Below are 20591 nucleotides of genomic sequence, written 5' to 3' on the forward strand. Positions count from 1 at the left end.
TACTCAAGTAAGCTCCAGTAATTGGGGAGTTGATTGCAAAGATATACTTGGCACCACTGGCATGTCTTGTGGGATCAGTTATACCACAAAACAGGTGTTGTAATAGATCCCCACCCAGGAAAGAAGTGGGAGATCACAGCAGGAGTTTGTGGTTCTTCACTCTGTGTTCTGCCATCAGTATGACTGAACTTTATGACTACAGGACTCTATGCACTCCCTAGTCAGCTTCCCTCTGTCCCTCCTCCAAATAGCTGCTTCTCCATGCTTGTAGCTAAGCCAAAAGAACAAAGCTGGAGGCATCACGCTACCTGACTTCAAACTATACTACAAGGCTACAGTAACCAAAACAGCATGGTACTGGTACCAAAACAGAGATATAGATCAATGGAACAGAACAGAGCCCTCAGAAATAATGCCACATATCTACAACTATCTGATCTTTGACAAACCTGACAAAAACAAGAAATGGGGAAAGGATTCCCTATTTAATAAATGGTGCTGGGAAAACTGGCTAGCCATATGGAGAAAGCTGAAACTGGATCCCTTCCTTACACCTTATACAAAAATTAATTCAAGATGGATTAAAGACTTAAATGTTAGACCTAAAACCATAAAAACCCTAGAAGAAAACCTAGGCAATACCATTCAGGACATAGGCATGGGCAAGGACTTCATGTCTAAAACACCAAAAGCAATGGCAACAAAAGCCAAAATTGACAAATGGGATCTAATTAAACTAAAGAGCTTCTGCACAGCAAAGGAAACTACCATCAGAGTGAACAGGCAACGTACAAAATGGGAGAAAATTTTCACAACCTACTCATCTGACAAAGGGCTAATATCCAGAATCTACAATGAACTCCAACAAATTTACAAGAAAAAAACAAACAACCCCATCAAAAAGTGGGCAAAGGACATGAAGAGACACTTCTCAAAAGAAGACATTTATGCAGCCAAAAAACACATGAAAAAATGCTCACCATCACTGGCCAACAGAGAAATGCAAATCAAAAGCACAATGAGATACCATCTCACACCAGTTAGAATGGCAATCATTAAAAAGTCAGGAAACAACAGGTGCTGGAGAGGATGTGGAGAAATAGGAACACTTTTACACTGTTGGTGGGACTGTAAACTAGTTCAACCCTTGTGGAAGTCAGTGTGGCGATTCCTCAGGGATCTAGAACTAGAAATTCCATTTGACCCAGCCATCCCATTACTGGGTATATACCCAAAGGACTATAAATCATGCTGCTATAAAGACACATGCACACGTATGTTTATTGCGGCATTATTCACAATAGCAAAGACTTGGAACCAACCCAAATGTCCAACAATGATAGACTGGATTAAGAACATGTGGCACATATACACCATGGAATACTATGCAGCCATAAAAAATGATGAGTTCATGTCCTTTGTAGGGACATAGATGAAATTGGAAATCATCATTCTCAGTAAACTATCGCAAGAACAAAAAACCAAACACCGCATATTCTCACTCATAGGTGGGAATTGAACAATGAGAACACATGGACACAGGAAGGGGAACATCACACTTCAGGGACTGTTGTGGGGTGGGGGGAGGGGGGAGGGATAGCATTGGGAGATATACCTAATGCTAGATGACGAGTTGGTGGGTGCAGCGCACCAGCATGGCACATGTATACATATGTAACTTACCTGCACGTTGCGCACATGTACCATAGAGCCTAAAGTATAATAATAATAATAATAATAATAATAATAATAATAATTTAAAAAAAAAGAAAAAAAAAGAAAATGAAAAAAAAGAAAAAAAAAAAAAAAGAAAGAGGAACCTGACAGTTGGCAATAAAGCAGAAACGGAAAATTGCTTGGAGGTGAATTTGAAGAAGCATCAAATACTTTTAAACCCTTCAAGATCATAAACTATTACTGATTTTTTAAAAGCTTCTCTTTTTTTTAAGGTTCTGGTTTAAGAAGTTCTGAAGGACATTAGCATTCTATCTTTTTTTTTCCCCCCAAAGAGATTCAATGTTGTAACTGTTTTATTATTTGGGTTCATTTCATTTTGCTAAACATAAGCTAGAATAACTTTTTCACCTTCATCATTTCTACAATCTCAACATCATCATCAAAATGCTGATTCTTCCTTCTTTTGAGAAAATGACAAAGGCCTCTGTCGCCCCAAAGGTAACTTGTTTCTTGCATTTCCAAATGATATAATAGTGCTTTCTCTAACTAATAGTGCTTAACAGATTGTTAAGATCTCTGACAAGTAGTTTCACATAAAAATCTTCCTATCATTTGAGAGAAGAAATGGCTGGATATCAATATATGATTATTCCATCTTAACTAATACATTACGCCAATTTTTTATCTTTTTCAAAATAAAAAAAAGATAGGAGGAAAGTATTATCCAATACTTTAACTTTCATGTTTTTATATCTGTAAGTATGACAGGTTATCACTGCCACTTAATGAGAAAACTGGGTCCAGAAAGGCAGTGATTTGTCAAAGTAGGTACAATCAGGTCAACAAACCAAAGAACTTAGTGATATTTTCATTGGTGAAATAAGAATAAATAATAAAAAGAGCATAAACAATCCAACCAAATAAACTGTGCAATCAATCTATGAGACTTTTGCAATCAGGGAAACAATCATTTAGCTGGCTTGAAGTGGAATAAGTGAATAAATAATTTAACACTCAAGGAAACCCAACTGTTCCTATGATACACATAAATGCAATCAAGTACAGAATTATTCAGAATTGTTAAGTGCTTTCGGTGATACCTACCTTCGTCACCTTCTTTCCCAATATCTAATAGTTACATCAGATTTCTATTTTCAAATCACTAGAAACACAAATTTTTCATCTTTGCAAAGTAGTCCTCATCATTCCACTAACATGAACAACGTCAAGAACAAGCTATTCCTTTTGGGAGCTCTGAAAAGAAATGAAACACGAAGGTTTTTGAGACGGCCTGGAGTTCCCTGAAAGGCCAATGGGACCATTGTTTTTTCAGCCAGAGAAGAAACTCAGAAGAGTTCATTGTAGTTTTTGACCAACCAAAGGAATAAAAAAAAAAAGTCACAGTTTCATTTTCACTAAGAACATGTATAAAAAATAAAAGGTTTACACTTAGCCAGGATTCAGACTACACATCAATTAGTAAAAATTCTTGCCTAAAGAAAGACACAGCAAGAGGAACTATTTCTCCAGAGATTTTCAAAAAAAAGGAAACAGGCGCCATTGGAAATTGTTTAAAATTAGATACAGATTCATCCATGCACATGATGATGCCCTTTCCTGCGTAAAAAGTCTCAAACTGCTATAGCATTTCTATGACTTTTTTTTGCTTTTATGCTTAGAAAGTCCTTTAGACACCTAAACACCAGGCAAATATCAACTGTATTTTATATACAGATATAAATATGTATTTATTTGCATTATTAACATTTCATTTTCTAATCCAGTTGGAATTTATCCTGCTGAAATGGTGGAAGAAAGGTCTTAAACTTCTTTCCCAAAAGTTCTATGGATTATCCTAGTGATCACTGATATAAGTAGCTTGTGTAGGATTCCTCAGGACTTGACTGAGGGGGTGCCATGGCAGCTTTGGGACGACTTGGGGCCGGCCCTGTCCTGGGGAAAAAACAGCTCTGGTCCCTGGCCCTGACTGCTGAGGAGGCAGCTTCTGTACAGCTTCTCTGGGGAGTTTTTCTTACATTGTCCGCCATGTTGCTGCAATGACATGATTCCGTGAATTTTTTATGGTGAAGAGCATTCCACTGTGTATATACACTGCATTTTCTTTATCTCTTCATCTGTTCATGGACAGGTAGGTTGATTCCACATCTTGAGTATTGTGAATAATGTGTCAAGAAATGTAGGATTTCACGTATCTCTTCAATATACTGATTTCATTTGCTTAAAATGTATATTCAGTGGTGGGATTACTACAGCAAATGATAGTTGTATTTTATTTTTTGAGCAACCTCCAACTATTTTTCATAGTGTGTATACTGACTTAAATTCCACCCTACATTGTGTAGTAGTGTAATAGTACCCTTTTGTCCAACTCCACACTGATCACTGCATTGTAAAAAATTTGTTTCTTTTTTGTAACATTAATTCCAATGAGAGTGGAGAAGATATCTCAGCGAGTTTTAATATACATTTTCTTGATGATTAGGTATGTTGAGAACCTTTTCTTTTACCTGGTAGTCAAATTCATGTCTTCTATTCAGAAACATCTATTCAGGTTCTTTGCCCAATTTCCATCTGGTTATTTGTTGTTTTGTGTTGTTGTTGTTTTTCCTACTTAGTAGTGGTAATTTCTTGTACATGGTAGATAACAACCCTTTCAGATATATAATCCCCCATAATTTTGTCCCAATCTACTGGATGCCTTCTGTATCAGTTCATTCTTTTCTTTCCTATGCAGAAGTTCATCAGTTTTCCATAGTCCCACACTTATTTTTGCTTTTGTTAGCAATGATTTTTGTGACAACAGAAAAAATTATTTCCAACCCACTTTATTGGCAGAATCATTTTCCTCTATGTTTTTCTCATATTTTTCTTTTTGCAACCTGTGAGCATAAATTTGAGTTTCCCTAAACATGCATTCACCCTATGTTTTCTTTTAAAAGTTTCATCGTTTCTGATATTGTTTAGGTCATTAATTTATTTTGAGTTGATTTTTGTGTATTGTGCAACATAACAGTCCTCTTTATACTTCTTTATATGAATATCCAGTTTTCTCAAAATAATTTATTAGACAGACTCGCCATTCCCCATTTTGTCTTTCAGATGTTCTTTCAAAAAATGTGTTGACTATCCATTTGCGTTTATTATTTGGTTGCCTCAATTTGTCCACTGCCGAGTCAGCTCCTTGCCCAGAGTAGGAGCTATCGAGAGATGTGCACTCGGCGTGGCTGCAAGGACCAAGGGAGCAGCCCAAGCCAGTAACGGCCTTGGACGGGGAAGGGGAGGACGTGGAGACCAAGAGCAGGCAACCTGGCCCCACCAAGCAGTGGAGGCTTTGCTTCCTCTTGGGATGCTTTGCACATCTGCAACAGGCACTGTGCAGGCCCTGAAAAGCATGGCTGTTGTGGAAAAGAAAGGCATTTCTAACCAAAAACCAAAACAAAAGAAAACAAAGAAGCAGAAAAGGCTATAGAAGTTTCCAAAACTGGTTGCCATGAAAGAAATTCTGCAGGCACAAATAAAAACCAGCCACAGACTGAAGGTGCACTCAACCCACTCAGGAACTCTGCAACTGTGGGCTCTTTAGCACTTGGGAGCTGATCCACAGCTCACTGACTTTGAGAACCAAAAAGACGTGTTCAAATTTTCAACAAATTCTCAGAAGACAAATGAGTGCAAGAACTCCTACTGCTGAAGACATCTGTACCCAGCAGAATATTGTGCTCCTGTTATTGAAAGGGTGTGAACCTCCAGAAATACCTCTACATTGTGGATAATGTTAGAAGAATGCATCAGACATGAACCACCTACAAAGAACATTTTGTGGTGGGAACAGTTTTATGATTTCTTCAGAATTTTGCCTTGAGAATATGAGAACGTGTTTTCAGTGGTCCAGAAGATCTGCTGCCCACCCCAAGCAGTAGGTGGAAACAATCCACATCTGTTCACATTCACAGATTGCACCCTGGGGAACAATTCATTGAAGCTCAGGCTGAAGACCTGGTGGAGGAGCCTCCAGGTTACAGGTCAGAGGAGGAGACCTTATTTGAGGTCAAGGTAGACTCAAAAGCAAGTGAAAACCTTCCCGTTGAGGAAATATTGAAACAGCTTCCTCATTACTGGGCATTGGAAAAGGTCCCATGAAAGACAATGGCAGCCTCAAGAATCAACGAATATGATTAGCCCCTGGACATCATCTATGAGGGCAGCTGTAATGACGAAGACTCGTCAGCTGCTCCTGAGGATCTTCTCAGCAGAAATGAGGAAGATTTCTTCTCAGGGAAATGACATGTTCCCACCCATCGTCAACTTCATGTGACCCAGAGTGGATTCTGGAGAGTATAAGTGACGGGGAGGACTCTCCAGCTCCCTGCAAGGACCATGTGGAAACCAGATCTGAAAAGGAAGAAGGCACTGGCAATATATCATCAACTGCCAGGGAAAGCAAGTGGATTCTGGAAAGGATAAGTGATGAGGAGGACTCTCCAGGTTATTTCTCATCCTGATAAGTCTCATTTGCATCATATGGGTCCTATTAGCACAGATATCTCCAAATGGGCCACTCTTCTATTACACAGAATAAATTGCTCATTAAAGGCCTCTAATTATAGCTATTTTCCTCCTTGCCATCTACTATAAAAGGGTCAATCAACGCGGGGCTCTAGGGTCTCACTGAAATTGTGGTCAGCCTTATTCATAGAATCACAGAGTTCACCCACAGAACAAAAAACTGGTTGGTGGCTGGTGACTGTCCTAAGTTAATAAGTGGGGCACACTATCTGAACTTTGCCATTTTTGTAACCATTCTGGCTATCCTGGGAATCTCCCCATTCACTAAGCCCATTCCTGGTGTATGTAATGTCAAAACTGTTCAACATGAATGATGTCCTGTGCTGATGAGGATGAAGAGACACCCTCACTCTCCAAAGCTGTCAGAAAGAACCCATATAGAGGACCAGTGGAACAATTTGTCTATTTTGTTGCTGTTTCATTAATTCCCTATGAGACTGCATGCCTGGGCACTGTGCCCTCTGCCAGAACCTGGGGTACCAGGGGCACTAAGAGGCCATCTGTTGGGGCAGCCCAGGCCACTCAGAGCACACAGGGCCACAGCGATGGCAACGCTTGGCTGGAGCGCTCCATGCCCGTGTCCTGGAAGCCACTCCTCACCCCAAATCGGCTGCCAGGCATCATCCCAGGTGCCAGGATCATTGATGCCACCACCACAGGCATGCTGGGGAAAGGCGGCTGTTGCAAACTGAGCAGCCAGCCAGGCCACCTGCCTTGATTGGAGCCTGGTCCCACTCAGCCCCAAATCCTGCAGCCTCCACCCATCTGGCCAGAGCGCCCCCTCTGCAGTCAGGCCCAGCGGCCACACGGAACTTTGCCCAGAATATCCAGCTCCTGCCTAAGAGCCATGGGTGCATCTGGCCCCACGAGACCAAAGTTGGCTACTCCCGACCTGGCCTCTGCCTTCTGCAGTGCCCAGCACAGGCCTTGCTTCAAGGGCCCATGGCCTCCAAAGTGCTCAGCACCCACCAGGGACCACTGGCAAACTAGCAGGGGTGCCTCTAGGCTGGGTCCCTGGTGCCACTTTATATAAGCCAGCCTGGGGAATGGAGACCTCCACAGCTGTGGGGATAATGCAGCATCCAGGTCTGGGATTTTAGGTGGCTGTGGTGGTGTTGGGGACAGGAGACTGAGGCAAGTTGCCAGTGGACTCCTGGAAGTGAAGAGAAGTCAGGGGAAATGTCTGTCCCTGTCCTTGTCCTGATGCCAGCAGAATAAGCCACAAGCTGGGGGATTCCTTTTAAAACCTGCATTATGCCCTCACCTAAGTACTACCACAATCATTTCCTTGAGTGCCTGCTGTGTGCCAGCTGCTGTGCCAAGCTCTTTGTGTGTATCTGAACTTCACAAAGGCCTTAAGGCAATAGTTAATAGCATTATGCCATTTTACTTCTGAGGAATCTGAGGCTAGGGGATAAATAACTTGCCCACAGTGAGTGCAGAAGCCAGGACTGGAATCCATGTCTGCTTCTCTCTAGAGCCTGGACTCCTTACCCCTGAAGTTACTCTCCTGGCTTCTCTATGGTAGGTACTGTTCAGTTAGTGTTCACACTGTAACAAGAGGAGCTGGCCCTGCTGCCTTCCTTGCCTCTTCTCTCCTTCCTTACTCTGGTGACTTCCTCTGGCCAAGGAGAGGATCTGCAAGACTCTCTCTCTACTCCATGTAAAACGACTGGATTCTTGTGGAGAAACTGTGAAGTGGACTTGGGAAGCACACAAGAAAGCTATGCTGGAGGCTTGGGAAAAAAGAGTAGCTATAGGCAAGTACTCCAATAGAAACTCTGCCTCCACCGTGAGAACATGCCAGGGTTGGCCTGCTGGAGGGAGACATGTGGAGCAGAACTGAGTCACCCCAGCCAACCTCCAGACCTGGGAGGCCCCTGCCAACAGCCTGCAGTCCTGGGAGTGAGCCCAGCTGAGACCTGAAGAGCTGCCCAGGCTAAATCACCAGCCTGTAGATTTGTGAGCTGAAAGGAGAAATGATAAAGAAAGTGTTCTTGGAATTCATTTCTGGCAGAGTCTTGTGAGCTTTGCTTTCATTTGTTAGTGAAATGCTTGACATTTTTCCTTCACTTTATAAACATTATGTGTAAATTACTCAGAATCCTAACTGAAAGTAATTTCCCATTAATGCAGGCTATAAAATACCATTTTATTTGAAACTATGCCTCAGAAATAGATAGTACAGGGCACCCCTTTACACTCGCAAATTACACCCACAAATCCAGGAAGCACAATGTTGGGTGTGTGAGACAGAGACTTAAAGCTACTACCAAGGAAAATGCAGAAGAGGCAACTTTGGACAGACATAGGCAAATGGCAGAGAGTGGCATGCAGTAGAGTCTGCAGCAGTGAAAAATCCAATTATGGGACACTAAACTTTAAAAGCCAACTTTTGCACATCTGCAATCTCTGGGCGACCAGTACCCTTCTAAGAATTTAATCTGCCTAGACACCAAGCAAGGGCCAAGAAGGAGGAAACAGAAGCACTGGCATGCGTGGTCTGAATGAGGAAGCCAAAGAACCCACTGTCCTATCAGTGTTTTTTTCCTTCCAAGTCAGACACATACAGCGGACTTCCTTTGCGACCACTTGCTGATCACACATCATCTGCAATCATGAATCTTGGAAATAAATCATTCCAAATGCTCTTAAAAATAAAAATAAATAGGCCGGGCACAGTGGCTCACACCTGTAATCCCAGCATTTTGGGAGGCCGAGGCGGGCGGATCACGAGATCAGGAGATTAAGACCATCCTGGCTAACACGGTGAAACCCCATATCTACTAAAAATACAAAAAATTAGCTTGGCATGGTGGTGGGCACCTGTAGTCCCAGCTACTCGAGAGGCTGAGGCAGGAGAATGGTGTGAACCCAGGAGGGGGAGCTTGCAGTGAGCCGAGATCGTGCCACTGCACTCCAGCCTGGGCAACAGAGTGAGACTCTGTCTCAAATAAATAAATAAATAAATAAATAAATGGCTTGTGCATTTTGTTACAGCCAGGTAATACCTAGGCATTTCCCTAAATTTCCACCTTTAATGAGTACCTAACTCCACTTTATTCTGACAATCATGGTAGGCAGCAATCATTATGTTTTGAGGTAATTCAACATCCTTACCTTGGCTCATCTGCATCTTTAAAAGCTCCAGCCAATACAAAATTAGCTGGGCATGGTGGTGCATGCCTGTAATCCCAGCTACTCAGGAGGCTGAGGCAAAAGAATCACTTGAACCCAGAAGATGGAGGTTGCGGTGAGCCGAGATCGCACCATTGCACTCCAGCCTGGGCAACAACAGCAAAACTCCATCTCAAGAGGAAAAAAAACAAAAAAACTCCAGCCATAAGCCCTGGGCTCTGAGAGCAGATAGCACCATTGGCAAGAACTTTGGACTAACATGGGCAAGAGCCCTCTGTCTGGTCAAGCACATAAACTAGGCACTCTCTGAAAAAAAAAAAAAAATTGTTTTTCCTTAAGAATTACCATGGGATAGGGACCCTGACATAACTTGAAGAACATAAGGGAAGAGAGGTAATAAGGCAAAGATTTCACTGCTCCAGAGGGTCTCCTTAAAGTCACTAGACAAAAGAACCAACGAATGGAAACCCTAACCTTAAGGATGTTTCTAGGTTAAAAATCACAGGGGAAGATCTCAACCTATTGAGTTAAATGATCCAGTGCATAATCAATCTAGTGAATGTCTATGGCATTTTCTATATTTAACATTTAGGAGAAAGGGAACAGCAAAGAGCTATTATCTCAGTATTCCAGCCTCCTAACAAATAAACCAGGAGTTGCAAGCTCAACTGCCTACGGGAGCAGACAAATGAAATAAATAAGTGAAGAGAGTCAAGTGAACTTGGCTTCAGAGTCTGAAAAGCAATGAGGAGTATTAGAGATTTGGCAAATTGGAGTTCACGCTCCTTAAACACTTGCTGCTTCTAGTGGAAGCACTCACTATGCAGCTGCAGCAGTTTGTATCACCAAAAATTCAAGCCCAGGGCTGCCAGATCTTCTAAATTTTTTTTAAAAAAATCAGAAATATGAATTCTGATGTGAATCTCCTATTTCTTAAGGATTGGCAATTTAATTAAATTCTCTTTTTAAAAACACAGGTCAAATCAGACGTTTTCATGGTGAATTTATGTGGGCCATATTTGGCCTACAGATGAACAGTGTGGGTTCTCAGATTATACAGCCTACAAGTCACTCAATTTTCCAAAACAGTCTACCCTGCTCCCGTAGCCTTTTCTGCTTCCTATCTGCCTCCCTCCTTTCCTCAATATGCCAAATTATTGCATGCTACACATCTCAACGGACTCTAGGTTGGGTATGGAGTGTGAGTAAAGAATGCTACTCTATCTCAATCACCCCATTCAAGAGTCAGCTGAGCTTTGATCTCACTACAAGGAATTCCTATTTTGGAAATGAAGATCAATTACAATGGAGTCATACTGGCAGGTCAGACAGCTGGGCCAAATTAAATAATTTTTTTAACATAAGTAACAAATAAGTCTTTCATCTCCAAAACTGCCAAGTCTTTTTTAAAGAATCTTTAGATGTCCTATCTCATGTATCAGTGATGACTAACTGCTCTCATACAGCTTTGCCACCAAGCCCAACCATGCCACAAGCAAAGGAAGAAACCTCAAAAGAAGTTCATTAACTAAGCTGAACATCACTTCCATTGAAAACACTGTAGAATTTTTAGCTTCTACGCAAAGTAGAATTATTATTTACTTTAAAATACTTTAATGATATCCTATTCCAATCAAAGTAAGTAAAAGGTTTAAAGGATGGGTCAGCCCCACCGGGATCCAACCTACATATCTAGATATTTACCTTTTCCCACAGACTCTAACAGGATTGCTATGTTAGATAATCTTTGTTAAACATGTAAACAAACTGTGGTCTTCTGTATCTAGAAGGCCTTCTTCTTTCTTCTTCCACTATGAAAGGATCTAAGAAAATAGTTTTCGATGTAAGATATCTCAAATATATTCACTTTAACAGGACTAGATAAGGCAAGGTTAATGTATTACCATCCATATGCATTAGTGCATTCCTGCTGATACCTAAAGGCAATAAATTCCCCCAATCTGCCCATCCTTTTCCACCCTGAAGCCACTAAAGATGATATATTAGAGGGCAGCTGACTCCAATACTAATTTAGAAGCAGCTTTCATTCCTAGCTGAGATCAAAATGAATAATTGTGATAAAATAGAGCAGTGACATCGTAAATATAACTGATGCAAATTGGAATTCGTTTTTGAAAAAGTTTCCAAAACAGATACTTTTACTATAGAACATTATAAAAATAGAAAATGAGAATGAAATCTAAGAAGTTATTTTTAATACAATCTTTAGAACTCTTATTTTACCAGTGGCATAAAGGCAGTAAGTGGCTGGTATGGTTTGGATCTGCATCCCCACCCAAATCTCATGTTGAAAGGTAATCTCCAGTGTTCGAGGTGGGGCACGGTGGGAGGTGATTGGATCATGGGGGCAGTTTCTAATGGCTTAGCACCATCCCCCTTGGTGACATTGTTGCAACTGTGAGTTCTCCCAAGATCTAGTTATTTTAAAGTGTGTAGCACCTCCCCTAATCCTTTTGGTCCTGCTCCTGCCATGTAAGATGCCTGCTCCCATTTTGCCTTCTGCCATGAGTAAAAGCTCCCTTAGGACTCCCCAGAGGCAGACACTGCCATGCTTCTTGAACAGCGTGCAGAACCATGAGCCAATTAAACCTCTTTTCTTTATACATTACCAAGTCTCAGGTATTTCTCTACAGCAATGCAATTCCTAATACAGTTGCTGTAATAGGAATCCACCCAATTAGTCCATTAGCATACTAAGCAACAGCAAATATTCATCACTAGCCATGATGCTCACAATTCCATGGGCCCCCAATTCTCCTCAGTTGGAGCCAAAATACCAAGAAGATCCAGTAGTCTCAAAACCCAGTAATAGGCCTAATCTTTTAATTTGTTCCAATGTTGTTCTGTGGGAAAACACTGACTCTTATTTACATGGTTGATAATTGTTGTATTTTGTTATTATCAGGAAATCTATAAAAGCATAAAATCCAAAGTATTTCTCATGAGATCAAGTAACTTATTCACATATTGCTGATACTTTGTTACAATACAATGGCAGCATCCATAGTTTCCAAAATGAAAGAACGACATAGAGAAGGAGGAAGAGGAAGAGTAAGCAAGGGAAAAGAAGGGAAAGGGAAAGATGGTTAAACCCAACAACATTCAAAAACAGAAGTATGCTAATTCCTACAACTTTACCTAACAGAATATGATACCCACACAATAATTTCGTCCTTAAAGCTCTTTTGACAAGAAAACAATAATACTTAATGAACAATTACAAGAACAAGAAAATCTGATTTCCAAGAAGAAAGGAATATCAGAACGAACTGTAACAATAATGTTGATTTTTTTCCTTTCTACCATGTTCCTTTCAGTGTAAATTCTAAAGTATAAATCTATATGAGGAATAGCTACACACGTTTTAATTAATGATAAAGTCACTATATTTATTTCATATGTCTCAAATTACAAAGTCCCACAAAAAACCTGTTTCTTCTACAAAAAGAAATTAGATTTCTAAACGAAAATACACCTCCCACACTTGACTATTCATGAAGTCATAGCCAGAATAATAGATTTAGCCAGGAATAGTAAATGTCAAACTTATATTCTCCTCTGCCAATAAAGTTATAGTCTTTTGAATAAAAATGACATACAATGTATTATATTCTTTCTTAAGAAATAAAAACTACTGGTCCTTGCTTTGAGTTTCTTAATAGAGCTTAACCACTTTCTTTTACTTCTGCACAGAGCAACAGAGCAAGACTCTAGCTATGCCAAATACTCTATCAGTTTTTATTTTTAAAATGGCATGAGCTTTGGCTAATGGAAGTCTCAAAATAGTGAAAAATGGAATGATTCAATATCAGTGATGTAGATATATGTTCATTATATTCCAACTTACCCAGTACGCTGACAAAAGCATCAAAAAGATGAAATGTAAGCAGAGGCTCTTTCAAGTGACCATAGTAATCAGCTATGGTTTTAAAGACATCTTTTTCAAATCCCAAGTACATAGGCTGCTTCAAATCCGAACAGTTGGGCCCTATTTTCAAAAAGACAGTGAAAGAGAAACATTAATGGAGTAATTACCTCGAAGTATTATTCTCTGTGAATATGTGTGGCGTGTACAGATATTCAGATATTTGACATATACAGAAAAGTTTTTATGGGGAAAATTGACATTAATTAAATAGGCATTCTACATTGATATTAATTAAACAGACATTTTACATTTTGCCTACACAAATATGCTTTATGTCTAAATTGAAATCTATTATAAAACAATGAAGAAAATCACTGGTTTATTTCCATTTTAAAAGAAACCTTTCTTTAAGAAAAAAACATTCTTCTGAAAGGCATTTTTATTAAACGTAAACAATAATTTTCTTTGAAATACTCAACATTATCCTAGTCTTAATAAAGTTGACCAAGATAACAATTAGCTCACATATGTAACAGACAAGTTATAAAGCAATTTTTAAAGATTTTCATTATTTCATCCTTGTTATATTATAAAATCCTACAGTCATAGAGTTGAGCGAAATAATCAATTTCTGCCTCTATTTCAGACTAATAAATATTTAAACTTAAAAAAAAAATCCTTAAAAGGGGATTTTTTATTTTGTCTTAATTCATTCTGATTATAAACTCTTTATTTGATCACTGACCGACCATCAAAAGATAGTTTATCAAGCAAAGTCATACTGCAAAGTTGAAGCAACCATTGAAAGCCTGAAACAGCCTGCTCCCAACCATACTCTACTCCAGCAACAAGCAAGGAAACATCCACTTGTGTCTGGCCCAAAGAGGAACAAGAAATGTTCTCTACAGAGTTGGCAACAACTGCCCCACCAATCCAGCCACAGGCCACAGATTTACACTGCCAAGTTGAGAGATGAACTGGAGCTGCCTGTACCTTGAGGAAAATAGCAAGTCATCCCATGAGGAACAGTGTAGCCAGCCTTCTCTATTTCCATTACAGCATGGAAGAAAGGACCACATCCTCATTGCCTAGTTCTGGCTCAGCAGAAGACTAAACAACTGTACCCAAATGGACCTCTACCCCCAGAGGAACAAAAGCAGCAGCCAAGATAAATTGAAAGGAAATTCTTCCTACAGAATCTCTCTAACTAAAGAAAGGGGATCAAGCTAAAAAGGACAGTAAAGCATTCTGGGTCTTTACATTTCAAGGTCACTGTAACATGATCAAATGACCTTTTCGGCCTCCTTAAAGACTCTCTTACCTTTCAATGTTCTGTTCTCTTCTTATAAAATAATTTGATTGGCTAAAATAATGAAAATTGTGAAATATCTATGCGTGTGGTACAGCATGAATTCAGCAGCAAAGGTAGCTGCCATTTTGCTTGCCTCCTGCTCTGACATATCCTAAGCTTAATCAATTAAAATAATTAGGTTGGTATGTCTCAGCAAGCAATACACATTGCCTAGAATTACTCCCTGTCAGGATAAGTACGCGGTTCATTCTAAGCAGTTGTATCCCTTTGTGAACATCTCATCATCCTTCTTAAAAATATGCAAAAAATTTTTAAAGGTTTCCCTAAAAAAAATCAGTGTATGGTGAGCCCTATGAGAGGAAGCCATATTTTTATGACCTTTTCTTTCTCAGTCATCTTGAACTTTAATAATATTTTAAAAATTTTTATATAAATGTTATTCCTGACAGATTCTGGAAAAGAAATGCTTTGACTTTTTTTGTCTATTTTTTAATGAATCCTGGACATGCGCAAAGAAGAAAAACACAGTTAACTTGGTTTTTCATTTATGTAGCCAACATTGAGGCTGGCCAACAATGAATGTATACAGGCCCATGTGCACACGGGTGTGACAATAAACACAGATGGGCCTGAAGAGAAAGAGGTGAGCAGCACCTCTTTCAGAAAAGGAGGCAATAGGCCTTCAAAATACCATACAATCAGCCTATCCTTTCTGTTCCCTTTTAGATGACTGAAACACGAATTGGGACTTATTAAGGATAGGACGGACAAGAAACAGGTTGTGACTTTGGTGGACTCAAAGTAGATTCTGAGGGTCAACAGGAATTTCAGAAAACATTGTGACTTTATAAAGTTACTCAAAAGGTTAATCTTGCCCTTTGGCCACCTTTATTTGTTTGACACATAAATAAACATCTTTACAGATATGCCAGCCACTCATAAAGCATAGTACTTGATACATATGAGACAAGTTCCCTTTTCCCAGCACTTGCCACCTAGTATCACGCCACCTCACACACATGAAGATCATTAGTAATTCACCCCTCACATCTTTGCTCTTCACTGATAAGAAATTCCAGTTATTCTAAGCTTTCTGCAGAAGTTTTTTGGCTTTAGGTGCACATGCTGCTTGAGGGAAAATTATGTTCTTTACTACATTTCAGTAATCATTGAAAATTCAACATCATAAATATCTTACTATATATTTTACAACATATTACAGGCTAGATTGGTTATACTAGCTTCCTATGTTCATTCCTAGCTGATCAACTTCTTTTTTTTTTTGAGACGGAGTCTTGCTTTGTCACCCAGGCTGGAGTGCAGTGGCACAATCTCAGGTTCACGCCATTCTCCTGCCTCAACCTCCCAAGTAGCTGGGACTACAGGCGCCCGCCACCAAGCCCAGCTAATTTTTTTTGTATTTTTAGTAGAGACGGGGTTTCACCATGTTAGCCAGGATGGTCTCCATCTCCTGACCTCGTGATCCACCCGCCTCGGCCTCCCAAAGTGCCGGGATTACAGGCATGAGCCACCGCGCCTGGCCTGATGAACTTCTAAAACCTTGATTTGCCCGTTCGGAAACGGGAAGTTTAACTTCTCATTTATACTCCCTATCTCATCATTGTCAACCCTAGACAAGGATGTAATTTAAATTTCATTGACTTCAAATGCCTGAGCAGGAAGAATAAAAAGCACTTCCCCAAGCTAAGACCATAGTACACTGAATCTCAGAGGCCCAAATTTTAACCAAAAGCCAATGAAAATGTTAACAGTTAAACTCAGAGAACCTTGGGCTTCACACAAACTATTGGTTACTATTCATATACAGAAGGATAGTATAGAATGAATGAATAGCATTCATCTTCAAAAGGCTATTCAAAATCATAGGATCATGTTCCATATACTACCACTAAGATTCCCCACATTAAGCTTAAGAGTTATTTTAGTTTCATTCTATAATCAAACAAAACTAATTCCAGTTAAACCCATATTTTAGGGTCTACTAATTCACGAATTTAAAGGGAATTTTCACCTATATCTGTAATGCTAGTCCCGTACAAAAGAAATGAAAATAAACTACTACCTTGTGGTATCTGTGAGACTCAAAAGGCACTCCAGACCAAATATCACTATTATCAGTCAGCCAAAATAACTAGAACTCTTTCCATCAAAATTATTTGTTTGGGTTAAGCCATTAATCATTAGAATCCCTTCTTTGGGTTAACCCTTCTGAAAATTCCCAGAAGAATGGTAGTGTTTCTGAGATACTATAACAACTAATGCCTTCACAGTGCCTATGATATTCAATGATATGGAAATCACATGCCTATGAAATAGATTTCATATACCTATAAAAATCCTCACAGGGACCACCCTGGTCCAGGCCCTCTCATCTAACATCCAAATTACTGAAACAGTCTTTCTTGTTTCTCTACATGCAGGTTCTTCTCCTTCCAAACCATCCTTCATCCTGTGATGAAGCAATTAGAACTAGTGTGGATGGATCTACTAGAAAGTAGAAGTACTAAATCCCTTTAAAACTGTTCTAGAATTCAGTCCTTTCACTAAGTCACAAATTTATAACTAAAAGCACAGTAGTCCCAAAATAATTAACTGCCAGTCTCACAGGTGTCAAATCAATGTTCAGGCCATTGAGCAGAAATTTTTTCTAATTTAGGGCACTAATTTCTGTTAATTTCACAAAACTGGCAGATAATTAGTACTTACAATTTGCCAAACACTTCATAGCTGACAGCACCCAATGAGGAAGTTCTTCTGAAGGAAAAAGAAAATTTTTATTCAATTCCATATAACTCAAGAAATCATATACATACTTGGTATCATAAGAATGTATTACTTGCCCAAGTAATATTAACCATATCTGCTAATCACAAATCACCAATTTATGTTATTGGAACATTTAAAAGATGGAAACCTTTCTTTGTCAGCAGTGTTATAACATGCACTTACATAAATCATGCCTACAGATTTCTCTAAGGACACAACCCTTTTTAAAGCTTTAGCACCTTTTTAAAGCTATAGGAAAAAGAAAAAATGTATAGTTTGCTCCAAACAAACAAACCAAAAGACAAACCAATTATTTTAAGAATTACAGAAAGAAAAAGAAAAGAAAAAATATTAGTCATCAAACACATTTGTGAAACAAGTCCATCAAACACCACCAGCCCCACAAAAAGGGTAATTCTGTAGGTCCAATATAAGTATCATTTTACATGTTTCTGTTTTCAAAATGCTTTAGGCCAAGAACTGACATATTAATGTTAGGCTATTAGTATTAGGACAACCTTTAAATAATAATAACTGAACATTGCTACAAAAAAATCCCAGCTGAACCATTTGGTACAGAATCTCTTCCCTCCACGCCCTGCCACAGACATCCGATGAGATGGGCTAGCACTCAGGCTGCCACTTCATCTTCTCTATTTCTGTAAAACTGCGAAGACACTTGTTGAATTGTGTTAGATCTAATGAACCAGAGTCTTGTAAAATGCTCTCTTCTTTCTTAAGATCTTACTTAATAAAATGAAAGATGATTGATCATCTAATTGATAACTAAAAGTATTAATTTGCTACACTCAGGGAATGTGGAAGAATTTTAGATGTATTTCAAAGGCTGCACTCTCCCCCTCATTCTATGGAACTTAATTTTATATGTTGATATTAACCTCAAAACTCATAAAGTCACCACAAACTTATTTGTCTCTCATTGTCCTCCATTCCTCATATAGGGACTATAAAAGGAGAAGTGTTTCAGGTCTGAAGACAGGTTCTGCTCCTGTCAGGAAACATGGTATAGAAAAATCTCTTCCCCTCTCACCACTGCTCAGGCTATTCTGCTACATTCTGTCTGCTTCCCAGGAGCCTCCAGCCCTAAATTTAATCATATTTTTAAAAAGTCAAAAAGTATTATGCCATCTTCCCACATCCAAAGATCATCAAGTTCCAGGCAATTCCCAGCATCGAGGGTTTGAATTAAAGGAAGAACAAATCAATGAGCCCATCCAAATCTGGTCCTTATCCACAGAAAGATTTAAAATCAGTGTGGGGACTGTGGTCCACTATCAGTACCCTAACCACATTTTTACAAATCAAAAACCATGTTAGGTGGCTGTTATATGGTTCTTTTGTTTGTTTGTTTGTTTTTTCTGATTTGTAATCTGGTCTAGGGTAGGAAATATAAAAAATTAAAGCAATGTCAACATTTCAAAAACTACCTTATTAAAAAGAACCAAGACTATTCCAGAAAATCTAACACAGAGAAACCAAAACAAAAACGTGAGAATTCTAAATGCAGTCAGACCCCAGGGCCCACCTGAAAACTGACTCTAACTCTTAGTTATGTCTTGAATATTCTCACATTTCAGAGATTTCCCTGGGAATACGCAACCACTTAATGCGCAAGGTGGCTAACACTGAACTAGCTTCTGGATGGATTTTGCTGAGGCTCTCATTCCTAGATACTCATCTTCCTATGACATTCCCTTATTCCAAACAATTTGTTAAAAGGTATTAGAAAGAATATATGTAATGAAGGAACAAACTTATTCAGGGTTTAGGGAAGGGTCAGATAGGAGCTGATGGACCTATGCAGCCAATATATTATGTCAATAAGTAACAAAATTATATTTATGCACTTACTTGACTTGTCATCAAGAATAACAACTCCCTGCTTGCTAACACTATATACATTATGGATGATGAACTTCGAATTAACAAGTTTGATGTCTAAAACTTCTTCTAAGGAATCCAGGCCAAGAATTTTCTGTAAGCTAAAAGATAAGTAATTATATTAATTAGTTCTGTCTTTAATATTATATTTACTCAAAAACCTGGTACTACAAAAAATCAATCTTTATAATGCTTTATTTTCATGCATTGCACCCAATCTTTGTGGGGCAAAAAGGGTAGAAATTGGAGTACAATAAAACAAATGTAAAAGATATCCTTTTGCTATTAATATTTTGCCTCACAGATTTAGTAACACCCCAAATGACAAGAAAGTAATTTTGTAAGTAAAAATACTACAACACAAAAACTAACTTATCCAATGATAAGAAACTAATATTAGCATATCTTCATGAGAAACAAAATTTTGCTGTATATGATTGTTAACTTTATACATACAGTACATCAGTATCTAGGAGACCAAATTTTCTATTATGTGTCTTATTACTCTTAAGAACTTTTAAACTCCTAACTTAACTATTATATAAATAGCAGGAGATAACCCCAGAATTCAGTTAAACTATGTTTGCTGATCACAACTGCAAATAATGCAAAGTTGAGATTTTTATATATAATTTCAGAAAATTAAATATGCAGAGAGTGAAGAAGTAGCAAAATGGGAAACAATATCTCTAAAATTTCTCATTAATATCAAATGTACATACTATGATAATGTCATAGACTTCCATATCTCTTCTACATTGGCCTCTGTCAGCTGTCTGCGGTGGACAAGACGGCAAGCTGGCACCTCTCCAATTGCAATACTGTGACGCTTGTACCACATCTCAGAATTCTAATGGAGGGGGGATGTAAGAAGGGAGGGAAGGAGAAAGAGTAGAAAGAGAGTGAATAAATATTTCAATATAAGGTGGTGTGATTTTTATGAGAAATGTCTTTGATTTGGTTACTTGCAACTTGATTTAAAGTAATAATTAGAAATATAAACTAACTTTCTTTACATAGACCTCAGAGAAGTAAAGAGTGATTCTTAAGACTAGGTCACATTATAAATGAATATTCATGAATTACAAAAGAGCTATGGCAATAAGTATGGCATTAACTAGCTAATTTTTCCTGTGGACGTTTCAACTAATCAGTGAAATAGCAGTGAAATAAAATTTTATTCATTCAAAATTAAGGAATACATATCTAAATTCATACACTGTACAGACTGATTATTGACAATGGAATTAAAATGTATTACTTTTGAGGACTGTCTATTTTTTATAAGCAAATATCAAG

The 20591-nt window shown here is 38.7% G+C and overlaps 1 protein-coding gene across 2 annotated transcripts in view; it reads right to left on the minus strand.

Moving 5' to 3' along the window:
* Positions 1-20591, minus strand: part of DEPDC1B (DEP domain containing 1B) — a 106199-nt gene that overhangs the window by 36927 nt on the left and 48681 nt on the right. For both annotated transcript variants that reach the window (XM_054488765.2, XM_063664838.1), the window contains exons 4-7: positions 20015-20142; positions 19263-19393; positions 17331-17378; positions 13271-13411 (exon numbers count right to left, since the gene is read on the minus strand). In XM_054488765.2, coding sequence (XP_054344740.1) covers positions 13271-13411; positions 17331-17378; positions 19263-19393; positions 20015-20142 — 448 coding nt within the window. The remainder of the gene's footprint in view (positions 1-13270; positions 13412-17330; positions 17379-19262; positions 19394-20014; positions 20143-20591) is intronic.

Source organism: Pongo pygmaeus, chromosome 4, assembly GCF_028885625.2.
Source record: "Pongo pygmaeus isolate AG05252 chromosome 4, NHGRI_mPonPyg2-v2.0_pri, whole genome shotgun sequence".
NCBI lineage: Eukaryota > Metazoa > Chordata > Mammalia > Primates > Hominidae > Pongo > Pongo pygmaeus.